This window comes from Giraffa tippelskirchi, chromosome 11 (genome assembly GCF_054371585.1).
Source record: "Giraffa tippelskirchi isolate mGirTip1 chromosome 11, T2T-mGirTip1v1.2.pri, whole genome shotgun sequence".
NCBI lineage: Eukaryota > Metazoa > Chordata > Mammalia > Artiodactyla > Giraffidae > Giraffa > Giraffa tippelskirchi.
Genome location: NC_137285.1, coordinates 16968420 through 16995555, shown reverse-complemented (window position 1 = coordinate 16995555; position 27136 = coordinate 16968420). Strand labels below are relative to the sequence as shown.

The 27136-nt window shown below is 41.6% G+C and overlaps 2 protein-coding genes across 14 annotated transcripts in view; one reads left to right on the top strand and one right to left on the bottom strand.

Moving 5' to 3' along the window:
* The window catches only part of LOC145525192 (uncharacterized), an 83947-nt gene that overhangs the window by 8300 nt on the left and 48511 nt on the right, over positions 1 to 27136 (bottom strand). Inside the window, exons 6-9 of the mRNA XM_081538032.1 lie at positions 23672 to 23876; positions 20655 to 20761; positions 2160 to 2929; positions 283 to 380 (exon numbers count right to left, since the gene is read on the bottom strand). The gene's annotated coding sequence lies outside the window, so the exon portion shown is untranslated. The remainder of the gene's footprint in view (positions 1 to 282; positions 381 to 2159; positions 2930 to 20654; positions 20762 to 23671; positions 23877 to 27136) is intronic.
* The window catches only part of ACAD10 (acyl-CoA dehydrogenase family member 10), a 54839-nt gene that overhangs the window by 11683 nt on the left and 16020 nt on the right, over positions 1 to 27136 (top strand). For 10 of the 13 annotated variants that reach the window (XR_014068487.1, XR_014068488.1, XR_014068486.1 and 7 more), the window contains exons 5-12: positions 3225 to 3383; positions 4077 to 4236; positions 5683 to 5824; positions 10392 to 10460; positions 15066 to 15247; positions 19769 to 19919; positions 21216 to 21361; positions 22091 to 22264. Coding sequence is in view for 10 of the 13 variants with exons in the window: in XM_081539844.1 (XP_081395970.1) it covers positions 3225 to 3383; positions 4077 to 4236; positions 5683 to 5824; positions 10392 to 10460; positions 15066 to 15247; positions 19769 to 19919; positions 21216 to 21361; positions 22091 to 22264 (1183 nt within the window). In the remaining 3 variants the exon portion in view is untranslated. The remainder of the gene's footprint in view (positions 1 to 3224; positions 3384 to 4076; positions 4237 to 5682; positions 5825 to 10391; positions 10461 to 15065; positions 15248 to 19768; positions 19920 to 21215; positions 21362 to 22090; positions 22265 to 27136) is intronic. The other 3 variants (XM_081539850.1, XM_081539851.1, XM_081539849.1) reach the window with 1 other exon arrangement.

The window sequence follows — 27136 nt, the reverse complement described above, 5'->3', positions numbered from 1 at the left end:
CCTCACCTTTTAACGGGCCCTTTGACCTTTTCAAAGACCAACCCCATTGCCCTCTATTTCTATGGCATTAATCCTTAGACCATTGCTGAACAAACAAACTTACTGCAGGAAAGGAAATGTCTAATATGGTTGCTACTAGTCACACACATGGCTGTTAAACACTTGAAATGTGACTAGTGGCACTAAGCAACTAAATTCTATTTCAACTGAAATGTATGTCATCACATATGGCTAGGGGCTACCATATGGGACAGTGCATGAAGGGCAAGACTATCAAAGTACCTGAGAAGATTCTGAGTCAGGAGATAGTCTTCTGTGCCAGGATGTTACTTCTGTGAAAGACTCCCCATTTTCCTCAAAGGAAGTATATTATCATGATCCTGGGACAGATAGAAATTATTGATAGATGACTAGCTTGAACTACAGTCAGAAAACACATTCTTTCACAGCAGTGGCTGTGTCCCGGGCACTGGCTAGGCATGAAGGGCTACTGTGTTCAATGTGACTGACACAAGTCCTACCCTCAGGAATATGCATTCATCACATACCAGGTGGTCAGCTGCCACATGTGGCTAGTGGCTACTGTGTCAGACAAGGCAATATAGCATTTCTATCACTGTAGAAATTTCTATTGGATGGTGATATTTTAGAACATAAAATCTAATCAGGGGACTTCTCTGGCAGTCCCCTACTCTGCTTCCACTGCAGGGGGCGGGTTCAGTCCCTGTTCAGTGAACTAATACCCTGCATTCCATGCAGCATGGCCAAAAAAAAAAACAAAACCAAAAACCCTAGTGAAACAGACAAGCAGAAATTCAGAGTTCAAATATGGGAAATTAACCACCCATCCTAATGCTCTCTTCACCTCCCACCTCCCTCATTTATCCTTATACAAAGCTTGTCAAGATGAGAGTTCTCTTCCCTCTGTACTCTTGCCTGGCTCCTTACCCACTTTGACTCTTGGTTTCCTGACCTGTCCACAGCACAGCCTTTCTCCAAGCATCCTCCCCTTTGGGGGCTCAGGGACCTCAGCCATATTTGGATCCTGTCTGCAGCTTGCTGTGGGCAGTAGCTCTGATTCCCTGAACCGCAGTTTCCTCACCTGTGGTTCAGGAGCAGCAATTTTCTCTCTTTAGGGTGGCTGTGTGGATCCCAGACTATAAGACATACAAAGCACTTTACAGAGTGCCTGGAAGATTATTTTCAGAGATTGCTTCCTTCCAGTGCAGCAGTGGGGATTATTATCTTGATCTGGACAAAATAAGTTAGCCAAGCTCACACTGGGCCCTTCAAGTGTTTAAGGACTTGTGAGCTTCTTTAACACGATGGACTCATTTATGCAGACTTTACAGACTCTCTGGTGGGTGCTTTCCAGCAGCTTTTTCTGATCCATTTTCATATTTAGTTTTGCAGGTGACCTGGAGTGTTGAAAATCTATTTCCTCAAGAGCAAGAGTTTATGTTTTTGTCCTCTAAAGCTATGAGGAAAAATATCTATTTTGATAGAAGTAAAGCTGGGCTTCCCAAGTGGTGCTAGTGGTAAAGAACCCACCTGCCAATGCAGGAGACATAAGAGGCGTGGGTTCGATCCCTGGGTCAGGCAGATCCCCTGGAAGAGGGCACGGCAATCCACTCCAGTATTCTTGCCTGGAGAATCCCATGGACAGAGGAGCCTGGCAGGCTACAGTCCATGGGGTCACAAAGAGTTAGACGTGACTGAAGCAACTTAGCTTGCACGCAAAGCTAATATAACCATTCCTATGATCCCCATCATCTTTGGAGGCTGTTCCTAAACTTTTCAATAATATTATGGGACTCTGTTTCTGCTGAGGTGAATGTGGCTTTTAAATTTTGGTCCTCTAATTTGTTTAAGTAAAAACTTTTACATTATATTTTATTGTCAAAGAACATGTGAGCTAAGATTTACCATCCTAGCAGTTTTTAACTATATAGCACAAGAATGTTAGGTGTATTCACATTTTTGTGAAACAGAACCCCAGAAATTTTTCATCTTGCAAAACAGAACACAGGAAAAGGCCAGGCGTCTTATCCAATTTAAATCTCAAGAAGTTTTTCCCTTCCCCAGATATAACCACTTCTGAGAGGAGGTGTCTGCTTGCCAGATGTGGCCCAGATCCCCAGGGTTTGCTCCCCTCTCACCTCTTGTCTCAGCTGTCCAGATGTGCTGCTTTCCTGTCACGTGATGCCTTCATTGGTGTCTGAAATACCTGGCTTCTCCACTACCCACTGTTGATGTTTTCTTCAGAAGGAATTTCTGTTTTCTTTTAGCTCATTCAGGTTGTTCGCAGACCGAGAAGAATAAGTAAGAGTAAGTTACTCAACATTTATTTACCTAAAAGGGCAGTTCTCCTCCAACCTTGAACAATGGGAATTTGGAGGAGAGGGAGGGGCCCTCAGTTTTGTCCTTGATCTTGGAGAGCAAGGGTCAATTCAGGAGTGAGTGAGGGATTTAGTTCTATTCTTAGGGCAGACCCAGAGAGTATTGGTTACAGGCCTCTATGGCTGTTTTAGACTTACTCACAGGAGATGAAGCCCTGGGGTCAATGTCAGAGGACTTCTGGGGGTTGCTGGTTCAAAGGTAGCCTGACACTGAGACAGCTTTTCAGGGTTCTCCTCAACCCTCAGATGCCCCCCACCAGTTCTGGACTAGATACAGTTTGAGGCAAGGCTGTCAGGATAGAGGAGGCTCTTTGCATGAAACCTATCTTTGCCACTGACAGTATCTTTGGTATCAGTCCTCCTGTCTAGGTTGAATATAGCTCTTTGTTTTTTCACTTCTGAAATATGGATATTAAAGTCATGTTTCTTTCAAAACAGTAAATACTGCCTTTCTTTCTGAAAACATGGTGAAATACTTACCCTAAAACTGAAATGTGCAGCTTTTCTTCCGTTCCATGCAGCCACAATACCTAACATGAGCAGAATGCTGTGTCATTTTGGAACACCTTCCAGTTTCACTAAGTTTCCCAGCTACTGTTAAGATGGGTAAGATGGCTATCAGTGTTTCCAGTTTCCTGATGAGTATATCCAAATCACTCCACTTAAAAAAGCAACATCATTTTATATCATGACACTCTTAAGTTACTTGTTATGACAAATCTCCACTGTCCCTCTGGTCTTCTTTTCAAAAAAAAACATAGCAGGGTATAACATGGGAACACCACTTTTAGGGATATTCATCTCTCCTTCCTGCCTCTCCCTCAGGTTGTGGAATCCTGCCTGGAAGGTGTCTGCAAGCCAGACCCCAGGATATACAAGCTGTGCTTGGAGCGGCTCGGCCGGCAGCCTTCTGAGTCCATCTTTCTTGATGATCTCGGACCAAATCTAAAAGCAGCTGCCAGCCTTGGTAGTCACACCATTAAGGTAATGGTCACTGTTTTTTGAACCCTTTGTGCTTCAGACACTAGTGTAAGTATTGCTGTGCAGTCCTCTTACACTCAGAGTTGGAGTTGCCTCTGGTGGTTTTTGCCCTTGCTGCCACAGTCTTTTTTTTTAATTATGAGGTCTAGTTGACTAGTGGCTTGTTTTCAGTAAGAAGTAAGAAGGCATTTTGAGAAAAGGGTTACACACGGAAGTGAACGGCAGGCTTAAGACATTTTGGGTAACAGTCCTGCTGGCCTGTTGATGCTCTTCAACTACCAGCCACTTGGACCACCTCAGTGCTTTGAAACAGGAGAAGCCATGTGTGTGTGTTGAGGGAGGGGGTGGTGGTCTCTGTTCGGCTTGCTACGTTTAGGTTTTCATTATTAGCTGATGGGCTTATAGGGGCAGAATGGATACTCCAGTACAATATTTTGCCCTCCTGGCACAAGGGAGTATTAATGAACTTTTAACTGCCACTCTCTCCAGCAGATAAGAGAGTTTAATGTGGTTAGGAATTAAATGGGGGGAGGAAAGTCATTCTGAGGCTTTTTCATGAGCTGATTCCAAAGTCCTTGCTTAGAGAACTGGCTTTTGTTTATATTTCCCTCTAAAAATGTACCCTCTTAGAGAACAGGTAGGAGGAGAGGTCAGGGTTGTCTGGGGGTCCATGCTCAATATTCTCTTTGAAACCAGGTTGATGACCCAGAGACTGCAGTAAAGGATTTGGAAACTCTTTTGGGATTTCCATTGAGAATGGCTGTTCCAAACACTCGCCCTGTGAGAAAGACGATGGAAATTCCCAAAGACGCTTTGGAAAAGTACCTCAAAGACTTACTGGGGATGCAAGCCACAGGTAGTTAAGTCTCTGCATTTTGGTAGAGGCTAGGCCTTCAGTCTGGCTCTCACTTTCTATCCTAGTGGAATATGCTGGAGATAAAGATGCCATGTGGTGAAGAAAATAGCCAGGTGGCCCTGCAGACCCAGGTGCTGCTGTTTTGCTTGGGAAGAATCACTGACCTCCTTTTTTATGGGTCCCCAGAGTGTACTTGGCCCTTGTTCCACATGAGACCGTGGCATGGCAGCAGTTGCCTGCAAACGGCTGTCCTAGGGGAGAAGAACTTGCAGTATGTGCCTGGGGTATTTGGGTCTTTCTGATATTTTTGAGATGACAGCCTGTTTTGTGAAGATGACTTAAAAAGTTGCATGAGTTTAAAATGAGACAGCTTGGCTTCATCTTTCAAAGGTCCCTCTCTTCTTTTTCATATTCCACCCTCAGAAAAACAGGTGCTTCAATACCTTTTTTTTTTTTTTTAATGTTTTGTTATAGTTTCATGAACTTTTGAAGAAATTTCTACCTGGTGATAAAGTTTGATCCTTGAAAGTACTCTTTGTATGCAGCTTCATGTGAGGATTTTTTTTCCCTTGATGGATTGTTACAAAGTTGAGGGAGCCTTTCTGACCAGACCAGGCAACTGAGGCAAACTTCCACTGCCTGTTCTTCTGATCAAGTGAAATGAATCTTATGTGTCAAGTTCATCTCATTGGGAAGACCAGGGTTAATTAGGCTGTTTCTTTTTGTTGCTGTTTTGTTTTGGCTTTGTGGCTGTGGGATCTTAGTTTCCCCTTCGGTGCCCCCTGCAGTGGAAGTGCTGTGTTGTGCTGTGCTTAGTCACTCAGTCATGTCGGACTCTGTGTGACCTCATGGCCTGTAGCCCACCAGGCTCCTCTGTCCATGGGGATTCCTCAGGCAAGAATACTGGAGCGGAAGTGCCGAGTCCCTATATAAACTATTTCTGCAAGGGAGCCTCACAGTTTAGCTTGATGGAATGGGAAATTGCATCTCCTGAAAGCAGGCCTCTGCATAGCTCCTTTCAGCTGTCACGCTAGTATCAGGTGTGATGTGGCTGAGCATGGGTGAGGGACACACAAGGGCACCTTTTGTCCTTGGCTTAAAGCATTCCAGTTAGCAAGATGGATTGCCATGACTGTGCTTGTGGTTGATAAACAGAACTATAAAGCTTTTTTCATGGAGCAGAAATAGGCAGGAAGGACAAAACTGGACACCTGCACAAATTGAAAATTGTTATGATGTAAATTCAGTGGCCTTTGCTACATTATAATGTGACATTGGAGATTTGACCCAGTCATGTCTGGTACCCAGGGAGGAGATGCTTTCCTTACAGTGCATTCCCAATCAGGATGCTCTTTGTCCACGTGCAGTCTCCTTAGAACAAAAGAATCTCTGTCCACATCTGTCCTCCAGAGCTGTTTTGAGTTTTCCTTCCTTTCAAACTTACAGGCCCATTGGAACTCCTTCAATTTGATCACGGGCAGTCAAATCCCACCTACTACATCAAGCTGGCTAACCATCAGCTGGTTCTGAGGAAGAAACCCCCGGGGACACTCCTTCCATCCGCTCATGCAGTAGAGAGGGAGTTCAGGTAAATTCTCAGGGTGAGAGTTGTGCTTGCTGTCCCCAGCCTCCGCAGCCCAGCCCCTGGGCTGGCAAGTCAGCACCCCATCATAGTGCCTTGAAACATTTAAAATTATAAGTATGATGCTCCAAAATTATTTCAGACAAGAACATGTCACCTAATTTTAGGGGCTTGTTTTCTCTATCTCAACTTGTAAGAGACAAGACTTTTTGAGATTCTACTAAATGGGTCTATTGCCCAAAGAGTTGAGTTGATAGCTGATAGTTGAGTTGATAGTTTTTGAAACCTGGGATTCCTTATATGAATCTTTCTACCTCTGTATATGTTTGATATTTTTCATAATAAGATGTTTAAAACAATAAATGTGTTATAATCCATCCCAAGTAAAATCTCTTGCTTCACAAATAGGAAAATTTAAACATAGTAGATTGAGGCTTCCCTGGTGGTCCAGTGGACAAGAATCTCCCTTGCAATGCAGGGAACACAGGTTAGGGAACACCAGTTCGATCCCTGGGCTGGGCAGATCCCACATGCCTCAGAGCAACTAAGCCTGGGGCCACAGCTACTGAGGCTACTCTCTGGAGCCCGGGAGCTGCAACTACTGAAGCCTGAGCACTCTAGAGCCGGTGCTCCATAAGGGAAGCCCCCACAATGAGAAGCCCGCATGCACACCACACTAGGGATAGCCCCCACTCTCTGCAACTAAGGAAAGCCTGTGCACAGCAATGGAGACCTAGCACAGTCAAAATAAATAAATATTAAACAAAACAAAACAAAACATAGTAGGTTGAAAAACCTAGCTCCAAACCCTTGGACAGTAAGTGGCAGAGTGATGACTGGGTTCCAGAGTGGAGCTTCCTCTCCCAGACTTTCTCTGCCTCCTCCTCCACCTTCCTTCCAGCCTATCATGTTCTCCAGAAGGAAGGTTGCAGCGAGTAGTCAGGAAAATGTGATTTCAGCTCTTGGCCTCTTTCTCATTATTTACTGTCTCTCCTCTGACTTTTTGGTTCCTTGTGTCTGACTCTCTGTATTACAGCTACTGATGACTGACATTTATGAACCCTTCGGGGTTCATTTGTGAAGCCCACAGAAGTCCTATAGCTATTTGTGAGCATTTATATTTATATATGTGCCCATGTGATCGTATGTGCTTACAGAAGAGAAACCCTGAAATGTGAAACTACCACTATGTATGCATTCTGCTTGGGGACTTTCTCCAACTTCCCAGTGTTCTGAGGAATTCTGGACTGTTCAAAGGACATCCAAAAATCCAAAATGCACAGAATTTCCTTTTTAGTAAAGGAATAAAATGTGCACTTGAAGATGAAACATGTATCTGCTTATAAAATGCCAAATCAAATTTGGAAAACTGGGAAAAGAGTATAACACAATTTGTAAAAACCTCAGGGTAGTCATATTTTTATACCTAATAATTCCAATAGAGGATCTCTCTTTAAAAAATAGTTATAAATAGGGAGAAAACCTTTGTGCATTAATATGCTGACTACAGTGTCATTTATAATAAAAAAATGGAAATAACCTATAGATGCAGTAATCAAGAAATGATTTTGCAAACCTTGGTATTTCTATTTGTTGGAACAATGATAGTAGTAGCTAATACTTACTGAGTGTTCAGTATGTGTCAGGCACTATAATACATGCTTTGAATGTATTGTTAATTCAGATAATTCTCAGCAACCCCCTGATATGGTCCTATTATGACCCCCGTTTTATCGAAAAATGAAGCTTAAAGAAACTGAGCAATATGACTAGTGATATATAACTAGTATGTGAGGGATGGAGCCTGGCTTCACACCCAGGGGTGCTAAGATTTCATAGCCCAGTCTTAATGATTATACTGTGATTGCTGCCAATAAAAGGATGACTGTAATAAAATGTATATGATAAAATTTTAATGTAGCAAAAACAGATACAAACTATATATGTCAACTGTTTTTTGTTTTTTTTTTAAAGACTTATATATTGAAACAAAAATATTGGAAAGGAACACACCAGAAAATTTACCGTGGTCACATTTGTGTAGTTTGTCAGTACAAATTGTTAAACAACAGAGACCCACCTAGCCTGATTTAAGTATTCAAAACAATAAAGGAGAAGTGGTAAAATGTATTGACTTCATTATCTAAACCTTTCAGGTATGGCTGGATCCAAGGGCCCAAATAATGTCACCAGAACCCATTTGTTCTCTCTCTCCATCTCTAAACACTTGTTTCCTTGATAACCCCAGTGAACACTGTAGGATACTTCCTGAGTTTGACTTACTGGCCCAATATGGGTTACAAGTTTGTTCCTGAACCTGTCTCTGTGGTCAGGAGGATGCATTGTTCAGATTGGCCAAATCTGGGTCATGTGCTCAACCCTGAAATCAGGGTTGAATCACTGTCACCCAAAGCACGGGAACTACAGTTGGGGAGAGTTGTTTCCTAAAGGGATGTCTAAGGTATTAATAATTAGAACATGAAAAGGGAAAAGGACATCAGGCAGGCAAAAGCAGGAGAGTCAGTTATTGGTCATAAGACTAATTATTTTTCTATTTAAAAAATGTCTTCCTTACACATTTCATAAAATTTACCAGTAAACTCATCTGGGCCTGGAGTTTTTTTAGGAAAAGGTTTTTGCTTATGGGTTCAATTCAATAAATATTGGATTATTTAGGTCTTTTATTTCATTTTATCTTAGCTTTGGAAGTTGTAATTTCCAAGGAATTTGTCCATTTATATTTTAAAATATATAAAATTATGTTATAAATATATATAAAGTTATATATGTCCATTTCATATGAACAATTAAATTTATTGTTCAAAATATTCCCTTACTGTCCTTTTAACGTATGTAGGATTTCTAGTGATGTCCCCTCTTTACGATTCCTGCAATTGACTGATAATTTGTATTTTCTCTCTCTCTTTCATCAGTCTACTTAAGGATTTATCATTGTGTTGAAGAGTACAAATGCTTAGTTTTATTAATTTTTATGTTTATTTTCGATTTCATTTAGTTTTCCTCTGAGCTTTATTCCTTTCCTTCTGCTTACTGTGGATGTATTTTTACCTTCTTAGCTATAACCTTAACATTTTGTAAATGTAAATGATTTACATTTTCCTTCTTTTCTAACATGAGCTTTCAAAGTTATGAATCACTTTCCAAGCACATCTGCATCCCACGAGTTTTGACATGTATTATTATTATTATTATTACAGTTTGAAATGTTTTTTAATGTTCCTTTAATTCCATTAAGGTCTTGGAAATACTAAGATTTTGATACTTGGAAACTTATTAGGACTTATTTTATGGACATTACATGATAAATCTTGGTGACTGTACTGTGTGCACTCATAAAGAATGTATATCCTGTGGATGTTGTGTGAGTGTTATAGAACTGTCCATCAGATCAAGTTGGTTGGTAGTGTTATTCTTATCTCACTACTTCTAGTTAGTCTAATAAAGTCAGTTAATGATAAAGGCATTCTACAGTCTCAGTTATGATTGTCAGTTTGTCCATTTCTGTCTTTAATAATGAAATTTTTACTTCAGCTATTTTAAAGCTCTGTTATTAGGCCCTGCTGCTGCTAAGTCGCTTCAGTTTTGTCCGACTCTGTGCGATCCCATAGACGGCAGCTCACCAGGCTCCCCCGTCCCTGGGATTCTCCAGGCAAGAATACTGGAGTGGGTTGCCATTTCCTTGTCCAATGCATGAAAGTGAAAAGTGAAAGGGAAGTCGCTCAGTCGTGTCCGACTCTTAGCGACCCCATGGACTGCAGCCTACCAGGCTCCTCCGTCCATGGGATTTTCCAGGCAAGAGTACTGGAGTGGGGTGCCATTGCCTTCTCCGATTATTAGGCACACGCACATTTATTTTTTATTTATTTTTTTAATTGAAGTATATTTGATTTAATGTTATGTTTAATTCCTGCTATATAGCAGAGTGACTCAGTCATACATATGTATATTGTTTTTCATATTCTTTTCCATTGTGGTTTGTCACAGGATATTGAATAGAGTTCCCTGTGCTATACAGTAGGACCTTGTTTAAGGCACATACACATTTATGATTATAATATCTTCCTGGTGAATTAACTCTTGTATGTTTCTGAAACGTCCCTCCAGCTCTAGTAGTTCTCTTTGTCTTAAGACTCTTCTTCTGATATTAATGTAGTTACACCAGCTTTCTTATGCTCACCAATTTCATGGAACTTCCCTTTCCATCCTTTCATATTTTATTTATTTATTTATTTCTATGTTTTTATATTTAAAGCATATTAAGTCTTGCTTTTGTATCCAGTAGGACAATTTTTGTCTTTTAATTGGAATGCTTATGGTATTAAATTTAATGTAATCATCAATATATTTGACTCAGGTCTATGATTTTCCTATTACATCTTTGTCCCATTTCTCTTTTGTTCTCCTTGCCTTTTTGCCTTCTTGGGTCAATTGAAATTTTTAAATTTTAGCATTCCATTTTGATTTTTGCATGTACCATTTTAAAATCAAAAAATAATTTCAAGAAAATTCTGATCACCTCATTCAGCAGTGTCTCTCATCTTTGTTCTGCCAGGATAATGAAAGCCCTTGCAAATGCTGGAGTCCCTGTCCCCAAAGTTCTTGACCTTTGTGAAGACTCAAGGTAATGTTCAGATTTATTTTTTCCATTATATATTCAAGCTACAGAAGAGTCCATATATTAACTCAAATTCTAGTTTGCTAGAGTAGACAAGTAAAATTCGAGTAGAAAAGAGATTTTATAGCAACCTCCCCTAGAGAGGTTTAAGTTATCCTGAAAGATAAATCCACCATGACCCATCCGTCTTGGGTGGACCCACACGGCATGGCTTAGTTTCATTGTCTATCTCAAGGAAACTAAGCCATGCCATGTGGGCCCACCCAAGACGGATGGGTCACGGTGAAGAGGTCTGACAGAATGTGGTCCACTGGAGAAGGGCATGGCAAACCACTTCAGTATTCTTGCCTTGAGAACCCCATGAAAAGGCAAAAAGATAGGACACTGAAAGATGAACTCCCCAGGTCAGTATGTGCCCAATATGCTAATAGAGATCAGTGGAAAAATAACTCCAGAAAGCATGATGGGATGGAGCCAAAGCAAAAATGATACCCAGCTGTGGAGGTGACTGGTGATAGATGCAAAGTCCAATGCTGTAAAGAGCGATATTACATAGGAACCTGGAATGTTAGTTCCATGAATCAAGGCAAATTGGAAGTGGTCAAACAGGAGATGGCAAGAGTGAACGTCGACATTCTAGGAATCAGTGAACTAAGATGGACTGGAATGGGTGAATTTAACTCAGATGACCATTATATCTACTACTGTGGGCAAGAATCCCTTAGAAGAAATGGAGTAGCCATCATGGTCAACAAAAGAGTCCGAAATGCAGTACTTGGATGCAATCTCAAAAACGACAGAATGATCTCTGTTCGTTTCCAAGGCAAACCATTCAGTATCACAGTAATCCAAGTCTATGCCCCAACCAGTAACGCCGAAGAAGCTGAAGTTGAACGGTTCTATGAAGACCTACAAGACCTTCTAGAACTAACACCCAAAAAAGATGTCCTTTTCATCATAGGGGACTGGAATGCAAAAGTAGGAAGTCAAGAAACAACCTGGCATAACAGGCAAATTTGGCCTCGGAGTAAAGACTGAAGCAGGGCAAAGGCTAATAGAGTTTTGCCAAGAGAACGCACTGGTGATAGCAAACACCCTATTCCAACAACACAAGAGAAGACTCTACACGTGGACATCACCAGATGGTCAACACCGAAATCAGACTGATTATATTCTTTGCAGCCAAAGATGGAGAAGCTCTATACAGTCAGCAAAAATAAGACCAGGAGCAGACTGTGGCTCAGATCATGAACTGCTTATTGCCAAATTCAGACTTAAATTGAAGAAACTAGGGAAAACCACTAGGCCATTCAGGTATGACCTAGATCAAATCCCTTATGAGTATACAGTAGAAGTGACAAATATGGACAGAGGTTCATGACATTGTACAGCAGACAGGGATCAAGACAATCCCCATGGAAAAGAAATGCAAAAAAGCAAAATGGCTGTCTGAGGAGGCCTTACAGATAGCTGGGAAGAGAAGAGAAGCGAAAAGCAAAGGAGAAAAGGAAAGATATTCCCATCTGAATGCAGAGTTCCAAAGAATAGCAAGCAGAGATAAGAAAGCCTTCCTCAGCGATCAATGCAAAGAAATAGAGGAAAACAACAGAATGGGAAAGACTAGAGATCTCTTCAAGAAAATTAGAGATACCAAAGGAACATTTTATGCAAAGATAGGCTCGATAAAGGACAGAAATGGTATGGACCTAACAGAAGCAGAAGATATTAAGAAGAGGTGGCAAGAATACACAGAAGACCTGTACAAAAAAGATCTTCACGACCCAGATAATCACGATGGTGTGATCACTCACCTAGAGCCAGACATCCTGGAATGTGAAGTCAAGTGGGCCTTAGAAAGCATTACTACGAACAAAGCTAGTGGAGGTGATGGAATTCCAGTTGAGCTATTTCAAATCCTGAAAGGTGTTGCTGTGAAAGTGCTGCACTCCATATGCCAGCAAATTTGGAAAACTCAGCAGTGGCCGCAGGACTGGAAAAGGTCAGTTTTCGTTCCAATCCCAAAGAAAGGCAATGCCAAAGAATGCTCAAACTACTGCACAGTTGCACTCATCTCACATGCTAGTAAAGTAATACTCAAAATTCTCCAAGCCAGTCTTCAGCAATACGTGAACCATGAACTTCCAGACGTTCAAGCTGGTTTTAGAAAAGGCAGAGGAACCAGAGATCAAATTGCCAATATCCGCTGGATCATCGAAAAAGCAAGAGAGTTCCAGAAAAACATCTATTTCTGCTTTATTGACTATGCCAAAGCCTTTGACTGTGTGGATCACAATAAACTGTGGACAATTCTGAAAGAGATGGGAATACCAGACCATCTGACCTGTCTCTTGAGAAACCTGTATGCAGGTCAGGAAGCAACAGTTAGAACTGGACATGGAACAACAGACTGGTTCCAAATAGGAAAAGGAGTCCGTCAAGGCTGTATATTGTCACCCTGCTTATTTAACTTCTATGCAGAGTACATCATGAGAAACGCTGGGCTGGAAGAAACACAAGCTGGAATCAAGATTGCCGGGAGAAATATCAATAACCTCAGATATGCGGATGACACCACCCTTATGGCAGAAAGTGAAAAAGAACTAAGGAGCCTCTTGATGAAAGTGAAAGAGGAGAGTGAAAAAGTTGGCTTAAAGCTCAATGTTCAGAAAACTAAGATCATGGCATCTGGTCCCATCACTTCATGGCAAATAGATGGGGAAACAGTGGAAACAGTGTCAGACTTTATTTTTGGTGGCTCCAAAATCACTGCTGATGGTGATTGCAGCCATGAAATTAAAAGACGCTTACTCCTTGGAAGGAAGGTTATGGCCAACCTAGATAGCATATTTAAAAGCAGAGACATTACTTTGCCAACAAAAGTCCGTCTAGTCAAGGCTATGGTTTTTCCAGTGGTCATGTATGGATGTGAGAGTTGGACGGTGAAGAAAGCTGAGCGCTGAAGAATTGATGCTTTTGAACTGTGGTGTTGGAGAAGACTCTTGAGAGTCCCTTGGACTGCAAGGAGATCCAGTCAATCCATCCTAAAAGAGATCAATCCTGGGTGTTCATTGGAAGGACTGATGTTGAGGCTGAAACTCCAATACTTTGGCCACCTCATGTGAAGAGTTGACTCATTGGAAAAGACCCTAATGCTGGGTAGGATTGGGGGCGGGAGGAGAAGGGGACGACAGCGAATGAGATGGTTGGATGGCATCACCTACTTGATGGACGTGGGTTTGGGTAGACTCCGGGAGTTGGTGATGGACAGAGAGGCCTGGCATGCTGCAGTTCATGGGGTCGCAAAGAGTTGGACACGACTGAGCGACTGAACTGAACTGAAAGATAAATGCCTGCTTTCTTGAGAATTGGTAGGAAACATCTTTTCTAACATTTAAAGAGCATACGTCCATCTAGGTTCATGTTGTTTGTTTTAATTAATTTTTTTTATTGTGGGCTTTCTAAACTGTTTTTGAATTGCATTATAATATACTTTCTGAGTCTGTCTCTTCTTTCCTGATTTTTTAATTATGAAAAATTTGAAACATGCACAGAAGTTGAAAGAAGAAAAGACAGTACAGTGAGTGTCCATTTACACTTCATCTAGATGAAAACATTTAACATCTTGCCACATTTGCTTTCTATGTATATGTATATATATATGTATGTGTGTATATGTAAATGTATGATATAGATAAAATAATTTTATAGAAATAGTTAATAATTATATAAACATTTTCTAATTTACTGTTTTGATAAATATATAATTGTTTTATAAGTAAGTAAATATATTTCATATGTATGTAATTATTATTCACTGAACCTTTTGAAGTAAGTTGCAGACAGCATATATCTCCTAAGAATAAAGACATTTTCTTTCATAACTCCAGCAGCAGTATTACACTTAAACTAAAAATAATTTAAATTTGCAAGTTAGGATGAATATTTATAACAGTAGAATTTTCAAAACAACTTTTCAGAGTACTAAACTGATTACCAGTAGTGAGGAAAAGATTGATTTTTGGTGTGTCACCTTAATACTTTGGGATGTTGTATATGCCATTCATTTCACTGAATAATGATGAAAATAATATCAACAACAAGAAGGGGTATTTATCGAACCCTCATGGAACCAGGCACATATGCCAGGAATTCCATATATATTGCTCCCTTAATTCTTACAGCTATTCTTTGAAGCTTTATAGATTTAGTAAAAACAAAGCTCAGAGAGGTTTAATATGTTCCTCAGGATCACACTTCTAGGAAGGGCAGAGGTGAGGCTTAAGTCTGGTTCTGTGTGACTCCAGACCTGACCTCCAACCCCCTGACCCAAGATGCTGCTTTCCTGTATTATCACAATCCCATTCCGAGTAGATTCCAAAGAGAAGAGAGGCATGCTGGCAAGGAAGTGTAGACAGGGATGTTTATGTGTGGTTTTCGTTTGGGGAAGGAGTACTTCTAACTTCCATTTATATGCAGAGGAAAAAGGAAGTTTCCAGTACTCTGAGTCTGAACTCCCACCCAGCACTTACAGCTTACACACAGGACAGAGCAGTGCCCTAACAGCCTACCACATCACAGGCCACTGAAACACCCTATTTGTGTCCCTCCCAGCATCGTCGGTACCCCCTTCTATCTGATGGAATACTGCCCAGGTCTCATCTACAAAGACCCCTCTCTGCCAGGCTTGGAGCCCAGCCAGAGGCGGGCCATCTACACTGCCATGAACAGAGTCTTGTGCAAGATTCACAGTGTGGATCTCAAGGCTGCGGGCCTGGAAGACTATGGGAAACACGGTGAGCACGGGACCCCTTGTCTTCTGTGCTGATGTTTCCTCACTGGTCCTCTGCTTTCATGATTTCCATTGTGCCAGGGTTTTAAGGCACCATTGGTAAATGTGAGGTGGGCTTGTTAGCTTCCTACTTGGAAATCCACTTTCATTTTAGTGGAGGTGTTGTTTACCTAGATGTTTTGTCCTGAGATAAATCCCTCCATGGACTATAGAATCTCTTTTCCCTGCAAATTTTATCTCACTGGATTATTTAAATCTTTCTTTTTTTCTGATACTGACTGGCCAAAAGTACTTAAGATACGTATTTTCTTTCTTCTCCATTTTTTGTACCATTTCCTCTAAATATTCTTTCCAACAGGGGTAAATTTTTTTAAATGTCATTGTACCAAGGTATTTGTTTGTATAATTTGTTGCTGTTCTTTTCTTTCTTTCTTTTTTTTAATTGTCTGAGAGCTCCTGTTGTTCCTCATCCTTGGAAGCACTTGGTGTTGTCAGGATTTCCCTTTTCCTTTTTTTTTTTTGGAAGTCAGTTGTATTGAAAGGTGGCATTTTATGAATTTTGACAAATGCACACAGTTTTATAACCACCATCACAACTGTCTCCATGCTTTTGCATGCAGATACCTTAGCATGAGCCAAAGAGTTTCACTTTGCCCTGCAGCATTCAAAATTATCTGGCTCGCAATGCATTCCTGACTGTGGTTAAAAAGAATCTCAGTAAGCTGTATTTTGTTCTTTCTCTGTTTTTAACTAAAGCATGCCTATTCCTCTAGGATTGTATCAAATGCTGCAGTATGTATCCAATGTACATCAACTTCCTGACACATTTTTACCAAGTTTCCTAAAATTCTATCACTCTGTAGGCACATGATGTGAAGCCTCAAAACTAACCATTTGAGAAACTTTACTGCCACATTATCAGGCTTGCTGACTTCCCAGTCACAATAGAGGGAGTTCTCTACCCTTTCCACTGGTAGCTAGATCTGTATCAAATGCTAACTTTTGACCAGAATTACCAACTTAGTGGGGTTCCCCTCCATCTTGGTGGTCTCACTGGAATATATTTATAATAGTTTATTTGTTCTCTATCCAAAATTTTGAACTGTGGTGTTAGAGAAGACTCTCGAGAGAGTCCCTTAGACTGCAAGGAGATCCAACCAGCCCATCCTAAAGGAGATCAGTCCTGGGTGTTCATTGGAAGGACTGATGTTGAAGCTAAAACTCCAGTACTTTGGCCACCTGATGCAAAGAGCTGACTCATTTGAAAAGACCCTGATGCTGGGAAAGATTGAGGGCAGGAGAAGTAGGGGACAACAGAGGATGAGATGGTTGGATGGCATCACTGACTCAATGGACATGCTGCTGCTGCTGCTGCTAAGTTGCTTCAGCCGTGTCTGACTCTGTGCTTCCCCATAGACGGCAGCCCACCAGGCTCTCCCGTCCCTGGGATTCTCCAGGCAAGAACACTGGAGTGGGTTGCCATCTCCTTGTCCAATGCATGAAAGTGAAAAGTGAAAGTGAAGTCGCTCAGTCATGTCTGACTCTTCGCGACCCCATGGACTGCAGCCTACCAGGCTCTTCTGTCCCTGGGTTTGGGTAAACTCTGGGAGTTGGTGATGGACAGGGAGGCCTGGCGTGCTGCGGTTCACGGGGTCACAAAGAGTCAGACACAACTGAGCAACTGAACTGAACTGAACTGATCCAAAATTTCAACTTAACTGAGCATCCTGTATTTCATCTGGAGCCCTAGTTACTAGTAAAAGGGCCAGTAGGCAAAGACAACAGATGTTGCCTATATTGATCTGTTGTTTCAGGATGGAAAGAGCCCTGGAACAGAAGTTAGGTGCTGATTTGTGGGGTGACCTTGGGCAAGCCCCATTACTTTGTCATAGTTTTCTCAAGAATAGAGGTTGATTAAAAAAGCCCTGCCCTGCTCCCCTCACAGTGTTGATATGAAAAACAAAGGAGATGGCACCTGTTCTAGTGCTGTGAATGGATAAAGCCTCTGTCACATGAAGCAGTGGGCAGTGTGACATCCCATTGCACAGGGAAGAAAGAACAGTTGAAGGAGGGCTCTTCTATGCGCTGGGTGGATCCTTTGCCTTTTAGTTTTAAAGTGGACTGTTCTGATATACTTTCCACTGACCTATTAGGTTGACAAAGAGACGAAGCAGGAATCTGGTCTGATTTTATATAACTCAGGGTCAGGCTTCTGGGCCGCTGGCTATGTCTTGAGGCTTATTACATAAAGCAGCTTCCTCAGATTTCACATTCATTGGTCCAGCTACAGGGCCATCAGATATTCTTTTCAAGTGTCCTGTAATTTCTTAAGTTATGTTAGGAATCCAGCTGCTGGGCAGGGCACAGGCTGTGTATAGCTAATACACCATTTGTGTAAAATTGGTACATTTAAATAAATTTAATTTGTTTGCACACGTGAAGAATATCCCCAAGAGGATGCCTAAGAAATTGGTCACATGCTTTGCCTTTGGGGAAAAAGGGCTGAGTGGCTGGCAGGGGATTGGGGATTTATTGTATACCTTTTTGTCACTTTAATTTTGAACCAGGTGAATATATGATTTATTGAAGAGAACAAATATAAATTTGTAAGGAAAAAAAGCACATAAACATGATTTCTGATGAAAAGGAACTTTTGACAAAGATCCCTTTAGGTCCAATCTAGTTATCACAAAGAACCTTTCCACCAAGGACCTGTAGAGAGCATAATTCCCTTTTCTCATCCCAGAGGGCAGGCTGCTTTGGGGAGGAAGGGCATTAGTGCTTGGCAGGCTTGCTCAGGACCAGTGGCCAACAGAGCAGAGACACAGGGACAGCTGCAGCTGCTTCCCACAAGAAGGGAGTGTGCACAGCACTGGGGTGGTGTGTGCATGGGGGCGGGGGGACATCCCAAATCCACGCAGGAGGTTAACCTGTGGGGCTCCTTCCACAAAGGCTCAGCTCCTGGAGGCTTTAGTGTTTGATTTCTTATGATAATTTTCAAACTTACAGAAACATTCAGTAGTGCTGTGAGTAACTGTATGCCCGTGACTGATTTTAAGAATGGTTAACTTTTGCCATACTCATTTATCTTTTTCTGTATTTATCTATCTGCATGATTAAGAGACCCTGGCACTTGACTCCTATAGTGCTTCAGTACGCATTTCCTAATAATAAGAACATCCCCCAGCACCATTATCACATCCAAGAAAATTTACCATTTTCTCAGAATATTTAAGACCCAGTCCATATTCAATTTCCTCATTATTCCTCTTGTATCTTTTATAAGCGAGGTTTTTTGGTTTGTTTTCCAAATCAGGATCTGATTGAAGAGTCTAGAACAACCCCCTCACCAATTTTTTTAAATGAGTTTTTAAAGGTACCAGATAAGTATATTATAGATTTATTTTGATTATGGTTTCATTTACTGCTGACTTCTACTTCCTATAATTCTGAAAACTGAAAGTTAGTTCTCAAGGCTTGATTTGTTTTGGGTTGAATTCCTGTGGGTTTTGATCACACCTCTTACAGCTCTGCTGGATCCTTCTAACGACAGGTGAATGGATGCTCCGAGTGTGCAGTTGACTCCACGGAAGGAGCCCAATCTCTCTATCCTTGTCCTCAAGCTCCTGGGAAACATTTTTCTCTCAGATGAGGGGTGAGGGCTTGACTTAGAGCATGGACCTGGTATGTTGTTTATTATTAATAGTGACAATAATTGTTATTTGACAGCAATGATGGTGATAGTAATAATGGCCATTATGCATTGAGCAGCCTTCTGTGTTCAGCATGTTATATATGGATTTCATTTGTCCTTCACAACGGCCCTAGGGAATATAGGTATCAGTACACTGATTGTACGGATGAAGCAATGGAATCTTAGAAAGGTTAAATCATTTGAAAAGCTTAACTGTGAGCCAGGTAACTCCAGAACTCACTTCTAGTCTATGGTCCCATAACTTGTGAGTTCCTCAACTGTGGTAACTCTGGGTTTCTTAATAAACAACTGAATCATAGCAAATGCTCATGTATTACTTACTACATGCCAGGAACAGTTGCAGGGGCCTTACATATTTTATCCTCCCAACAACTCTAATGAGGGCCATCTCACTGATGAGGAACAAGGGCATGGAGACGTAACCTACCTGAGACCACACAGAGAATGGCAGGGCTGGGAACCAAACTCAGACCATCTTTCCCAGTGTTCATGCTCTTAGCCAAGCACTGTCCTCTAGCTAAGAAAGGATTTATTAATGGCTGTTAGGAAGCTTAGAGGATCTCTGAGAGGGCCAGAGATCAGGCTCAGAGGGCTGTGTGGCTGGGAACAATGCCCAGATCACACAGATCCAGCCAAGACAAAATAGCAGTGGCTTCCAAGTTGAGGGAGCAGGAGCATCAAGTGGGAAATTCTCCAGTCATGGGATGAAGATGCCTCAGACATTACAAAGGGTTTCATGCACTGGTTGATTTCTGAAACCTTTGGAGTTTGTTGAAATGGCACACCACATTCTAATCTCCTTTCCCTCAGGGGACTATATTGCACGTCAGGTGCAAACATGGATCAAGCAGTATCGAGCCTCAGAAACCAGCACCATCCCAGCAATGGAGAGGCTCATCGAGTGGCTGCCCCTCCACCTTCCCAGGCAGCAGCGGACCACAGTGGTGCACGGGGACTTCAGGTCGACTTGGCATGAGGAGGGTTGATATATAGATGTGGAAAGTGATGGGAAAGGCATTTGAAGGGGAAAGAAGCAGCTGGTCTTGCCAGTTTACAGCTGACAACTCTCCCTGCACAATTATCTCCCTGTGTGTGGCCTTTAGGGAAGCGTTTGTCAGCTTTACACTATTGACATTTGGGGCCTGTGCCACAGCAGGAGTTAGTACCACCCCCTAGGTCCGAAGGCACAAGCACAGGCTCCAGTTGTAACTACTGCAATACACACACCTCCAAAACTGCATTGCTGTCAACAGCCACAGCAATGATTTTACTCATGCAGTCTGGGGACAAGATGGCTTGCTGGAATGACTTTAAGGCCAGGGGCTGAAATCACCTGACAGGTCACTCACACATCTGTACCAGGGCAGAGGAGAGCTGGGCTCCCTGAATCTCTCTTTGTATATCTATGGTTTCTCAACTAGTCTCTCCAGTATTGGGCTTCCCAGGTGACTCAGTGGTAAAGAATCTCCCTGCCAGTGCATGAAATGCAGGAGATGTGGGTTCGATCCCTGAGTCGGGAAGATGTCCTAGAGGAGGAAATGGCAACCCACTTCAGTATTCTTGCCTGGGAAATTCTATGGACAGAGGAGCCTGGTGGGCTACAGTCCATGGAGTCGCAAAGAGTCTGACACGACTGAGCAACTGCACACACACGTACTCCCCAGTATACTAGCTTCTGGGTAGCTGGACTTCTTACCCGGTAGCTCAGGGCTGCAAAGGTGTGTATTTTGAGGGGAGAGGGCCAAGCGGGAGCTGATCACCTTTTCTGTTCTTGTCTTGGGAGTCACTCGGCACCATTTCCACCTGCATCATAATTGTTAGAAGTGAGATGCTTCCAAAGGTGAAGGATTAGACCCTTTCTTTTGTGGCAGGAGTGTCAAAAAATTGCAGACTTGTTTTAAAACCATCTCAGGGAAGGAGAATTACCAGAAACTAGATACTGTCTCTATGTGGCAAGGGCTGCTTTATCAAAGCTGTGGCCCTTGGGAGAGGAACACAGCTGTCCCTGGGCCTTGTGCTGAGAGGGGGCTGGGGAATTAATATGCAGGCCCCCTTCCCATTGCCTTTTGGTATCCCTGTTGGCTTAGCCAGAGGGCAAGGGAGCTGGTGGATGCAGCCCACGCAGTCTCCTGGGCACATGGGGCACAGAGGGGTGGGAAGTGTGTCTGGAGGGGCCAACAAAATAAACGCTCAGCATGGAACACTCCCCAGTGGTCAGGCTTCTTAGCGCTGTCTCCATTCCTTATGGCTCCTTCAGGCTGGACAACCTACTCTTCCATCCGGAAACCGATGAGGTGCTTGCTGTCCTGGACTGGGAACTTTCTACCTTAGGCGACCCCCTTGCCGATGTGGCCTACAACTGCCTGGCTCACTACCTGCCATCCGGTTTTCCCATTCAGCCAGGTAGGAACTGCTGCTGGGGGAGTGGGGATAGAGCCTCCTGCATTCTCAAAGATTTGGGAAAACTCAGCTGAAGTAGTTGGTGATTGGGCTGCTTCATGAAATTCAGGTATTTAGTATTTCTTCTACAGTATCATTTTTAATGACAGCATAGGATTTCAAAGAATTAGCTCATTCAAGGCATTTGGTTTGATTTCTCTTTGGGTATTTGTTTCCAGTTTTTGTTTTTTTTTTTTTAAATTCTTACTAACTTCCCTGTGCTTCCACAAAAAGGGCAGTGAATATCTACATAGTAATATCTTTGCCTGTACATAAGGTATACTCCTAGGATAAATTCTTGGAACAGAATATATTATATGCTTCTGAACCATCAAAATGTTACAAATGAAGAAAATCAGTAAGATTTTTTATCTGTTGCAGTTATCTTCTTCATAATTTGGTGAGATTTCTTTGAATAGAAAATAATATGCATCCACCCTGACCTGTGGTCCAGATGGAACTGGAGGCCCCTCATTGCTTCCTTTACTACCAATTTAGTCTGAAACTTTTAAGAACCAGGTTATGAATAACAGCTTCATGCTTGGATTCCAGACATCTTAAAATGATGACCTATAACTCTTTGAACTAGCTGTGAAATTTATTTCCAAGGGACAAGATGATTTTCAGAATTCAAATATTGGGAGCCACAGGGGAGCATGAGGTCGTTGCCTAGTCCTGGCTCTGTCGCTTCAGGGTTGAGTGACTGTGATTTGACTGAGCTGGGAATCCCTACTGCAGAGGACTATTTCAGGATGTACTGTCTTCACATGGGGATCCCTCCTACTGAGAACTGGAACTTCTACATGGCTTTCTCCTTCTTCCGCATCGCCGCAATCCTGCAGGGAGTCTACAAGCGCTCACTCACAGGTAATGGGAACCTAGGAGAGCCGGCCTTGGGGTGTGAGTCACAGCCAAGGGGCTTCTCTCCCTGAAACCCTCTCATGACCAAACTACAAAGTTCAGTTAATTCAACCATTTGTTAGCAAGTGTATATCATATATTTTTAAGAAATATTTAGAATTTTTAAAAATTATTAAAATAAGGTACAAAACTTTTTAAAAGTAAAAACACATAATAAGAACTCAATCATATAGAAGAATATAAAATCATTTTCTATTCTTTTCAGCATCATTCCTCAAAGATGAAGCTACTGTTAAGGGTTTTTGGGGCCCAATTTTTCTGTATATCTGTTGTCTCTCCTCTCTGTCTCCCTCTGCAAGTTTTATAAAAATGTGATCATTTTACATGTTATTTTTCAGTACCTTGATATAAAAATTTTTTATGCCAAAGAATTTTTATGAAATACTATGGATGGCATCACCAACTCAATGGGCATGATTTTGAGTAAACTCTGGGAGTTGGTGATGGACAGGGAGGCTTGGCGTGTTGCAGTCCATGGGGTTGCAAAGAGTCGGACATGACTGAGCAACTGAACTGAACTGATTGTGTGTATAAATATATTTATATATTATGGCCATATATATGTATTTGACAACTATGTAAGACAAATTCCTTATTTTTTTTCCACTTAACAATATTTCATTGAGACCTTTCCATGTGAGTATGTATAGACATCATTCATTTTGCTTTCTATAGTACGTTCCATTGTATGGATATACTGTAATGTATTTAACCAGTTATCCTATTGATGTATCTTTGGATTGTCTGCAGATTTTCACAGTCACATAGTGGTTGGTGGACATCTTTTCTTACTCATATTTTAATATATCTGAAGGATAAATTCCCAGAGTTAGAATTTCTGAGTTAAAAATATGTGTATTTTAAATTTTCTAGATGTTGCCAAATTGCCCAGTGAGAGGATTGTTGAAGAAGAAAAAAAGATTACTGTATTTTCTTCGATGATCCTCTTACATATATGGGAAAATACTTTATTTAACCAGTGTTTTCTAGATTGTATCTTTAAAGTTTGAACTTTTAAGAAGAAAAGTTTGGCTACTTAGAACTGATGGTTCAATATATACATGTGTCATCTATGGAGTGTTCATATATATGCAAGTATGGCACAGTGTTACTGTGCCAATTTAGTTTTCATTCTGAATTCTGTAGGGTACAAACTGAATACTCTATAGCCTAAATTATTTAAGAAAGTAGAAAGACAGATTAAATTGTTTCCTATGTAGAAGGAAAGCAATTAGAAAGCAGGAAGGTAGAATCTCCCAAAAGACTTCCCCAAAGACTTAGCAATAGTGACTAGGCCAGTAGCATGAAGTACCTATAATCATCCACATTATAATCTATAAATTCCATTCTTACCAAAAGGAACCAGGGCACCTTGGAGAAGTGACTAATTTCAGGTCTAGGGCAGAGTATCCACAAGGTGAATCTGGAACATCTTGCTGTACCAGAAAGATTGGAGGTTGTTGATTATGAAGGTCGTATTTAACAGTCTCAGGAGTCCACTTGAATAGGCTCCCACTTGCTAATGACAGGAAACTTTGAGCACCAGTAAGGATGAGAGCTGAAATGGATGACACACAACAAGTATGTTTAAATCCATGAGTAAAGAGTGATACTGAAAGTCTCACTGGTGACTGGATGCTGACAGGGAAGCAACCTATTATTCTGATAATTGGTAAGGGAAGGGGAAAAAGTCAACCATTTATCTTGCCTTTCCTATACAAATTAGATGTCATGTTAACCAAATGATTAATGAGGAAGTTTTTCTTTAGAGAAGCATCCTGGACCCAGTGATAGAATTAGCATAGCACCAATCTGCTATCCCAGTACATGAATGCATCTGGAAAATAAGTGTTAATGGTGCTAAAATAAAATCATTGAGAGAGGCAGCCAGACATTACATACCTCCTGATGCTGCCCTCAAAACTCGAACCTGGATCCAACCAAGCCTTTAGTGCCAGCCACCAACTTACAGGGAACAGAGGGTTCAGTGGAGCACATTAAATAGCACCACTGAGAAAAAGCCACTCACAAAAATCCAGATTCTGGGAAACTTCACAGGGAAACAAGTCTGTTTCTTCAACAAATGAAAAAGGGGAAACAATGTTGAAAAGGGAACCTATAGATTGAATGGGACTTAAAAGATATATTAGCCAAAAACAGTATTTGGACCTTATTCAGATCCCTGTTTGAAAAAAGAAATGTTCTGAAAAAAATTTTTGTAAGTCAATGGAAAATGAATTCTGACTGGATAGTTGAGGATATTAAGGAGTCATAGTTAACTGATAATGATATTGTGTGGACATTTTTAAGTCTTTGTTTTTAGACATAAATGAAATATAAGTATAATGATGTGGTGTTTGGGATTTACTGCAGCAAAATCCAGGGCAGTGGGGGTGGGAAAGCAGAGCATGAAACAGGATTGGCCATGCCTTGATGATTGTTGAAGCTGAGTGGCAGAAACCTGTAGGTACATTAAATTCTTCTCTCTAGTTTTGTCTTTGAAATTTTCCAAAATGAAAACTTAAAAAGGCAAATAGAAGCCCAGCAGTGGGTTTGCTAGTACTATGGGGACATCTTAGCTTTGTGCTCATCAGTACCCAAGGCTTTCTGGTAGCATTTCGCTCTCCAGGGTGTCAAAATCTTCTGAGAAAGGCAGTTGCAGTAGGGGAATTGATCATCCATTCACTTACAAGAGCCTTGCTAGGTCAGGTACCATGCCAGGCAGTTGCTGTTGTCGTTTAGTTGCTCAGTTGTGTCCGACTCTTTGCGACCCCGTGGACCGAAGCACGCCAGGCCTCCCTGTCCTTCACTATCTCCCAGAGCTTGCTCATATCCGTTCAGTTGGTGATGCCATCCAACCATCTCATCCTCTGTCGTCCCTTTCTCGTCCTGCCTTGAGCCTTTCTCAGCATCAGGGTCTTTTCCAATGAGTCGGCTCTTTACATCAGGTGGCCAAAGTATTGGAGTTTCAGCTTCAGCATCAATCCTTCCAATGAACATTCAGGGTTGATTTTCTTTAGGATTGACTTGTTTGATCTCCTTGCTGTCCAAGGGACTGTCAAGAGTCTTCTCCAACACCACAGTTCAAAAGCATCAATTCTTTGGCACTCAGCCTTCTTTATGGTCCAACTCTCACATCTATACATGACTACTAGAAAAACCATAGCTTTGACTAGGCGGACCTTTGTCAGCAAAGTAATGTCTCAGCTTTTTAATACGCTGTCTAGGTTTGTCATAGCTTTTCTTCCAAGGAACAAGTGTCTTTTAATTTCATGGCTGCAGTCACCATCTGCAGTGATTTTAGAGCCCAAGAAAATAAAGTCTGTCACTGTTTCCATTGTTTCTCCATCTCTTTGCTATGAAGTGATGGGACCGGATGCCATGATCTTAGTTTTTTGAACGTTGAGTTTTAAGCCAGCTTTTCACCCTTCTCTTTCACGTTCATCAAGAGGCTCTTTAGTTCCTCTTTACTTTCTGCCACAGGATGGTGTTATCTGCATATCTGGAGGTAGAAGTTTTCTCCAGAGAATTTCTAGTTTAACCCTCCCTGATCTGATCATTGTGGTCTCAATAAGCAGTGCTTCCTGGCAATGGTATTGTCTCTTCTCTGGAGAGTGTCAGTTCTAAGCCAGTATTTCCCAATTTTTGTTGAGGTCTTACAGTTAAAAGTAACCAGGAACATTTAATTAAACAGAATGACTGCTAAGTCCAAATGGTGAGGAACAGGCCTGATTGCCTAAGGGCATTTCCTGGTGAGCAGCTGAGTTCTTGGTGTTCTGAGTTCTGCTCCAGTGCCTAGGGATAACTGGATCAATTATGCCGATTATGTCAATTAAATCTCAGTTTTTAAAACAGAATTATCCATTCTAGAATCTTGGTACAAATAAACTTCACCAGATTGTCCCCAGGTTGCGGATCGGGAGGCCCTTTGAGAGTTTCCGAGATCCTCTGAGCCACTGGCGTGACCTCAAGCTTTTCTTGGCTCAGAGGCAAAACACCTCACACGCTTGCCACCACATGGGAAAAGAGCTGAGCTGCCCTTTCAGGCCTCTGTTCCTCTAATATCAGTTATGCACTCCCTTCCCTCCCCCTTGGGGAGCCAGCAGACATACTGAGGAAGGGCCTTAGTTTTCTTACATAAAAACAATGAAGTCAGTGTTTTTAAAGAATAGAATGAAATCATTTGATTAGGAAAACAAAAACGTCTTTGAACACAAATACTATTTCTGTACATTTGTCTCCTTAATTAGCTGTTAAAGTCTTTTTGTAAAAAACTTTTTATTTTGTATTGGCGTTAGTCAGTTCAGTCGCTCAGTTGTGTCCTACTCTTTGCAACCCCATGGACTGCAGCATGCCAGGCCTCCTGGTCCATCACCAACTCCCAGAGTTTACCCAATGTCATGTCCATTGAGTCAGTGATGCCATCCAACCATCATCCTCTGTCATCCCCTTCTTCTCCCACCTTCAACCTTTCCCAGCATCAGATCTTTTCAAATGAGTCAGCTCTTTGCATCAGGTGGCCAAAGTATTGGAGTTTCAGCTTCAACATCAGTCCTTCCAGTGAACACCCAGGACTGATCTCCTTTAGGATGGACTGGTTGGATCTCTTTGCAGTCCAAGGGACTCTCAAGAGTCTTCTCCAACACCACAGTTCAAAAGCATCAGTTCTTCAGTGCTCAGCTTTCTTTATAGTCCAGCTCTCACATCCATACATGACTACTGGAAAAACCATAGCCTTGACTAGACGGACTTGACTATACTTAGCCTTGACTATTACTTTGCCTTTGTTGGCAAAGTAATGTCTCTGCTTTTTAATAT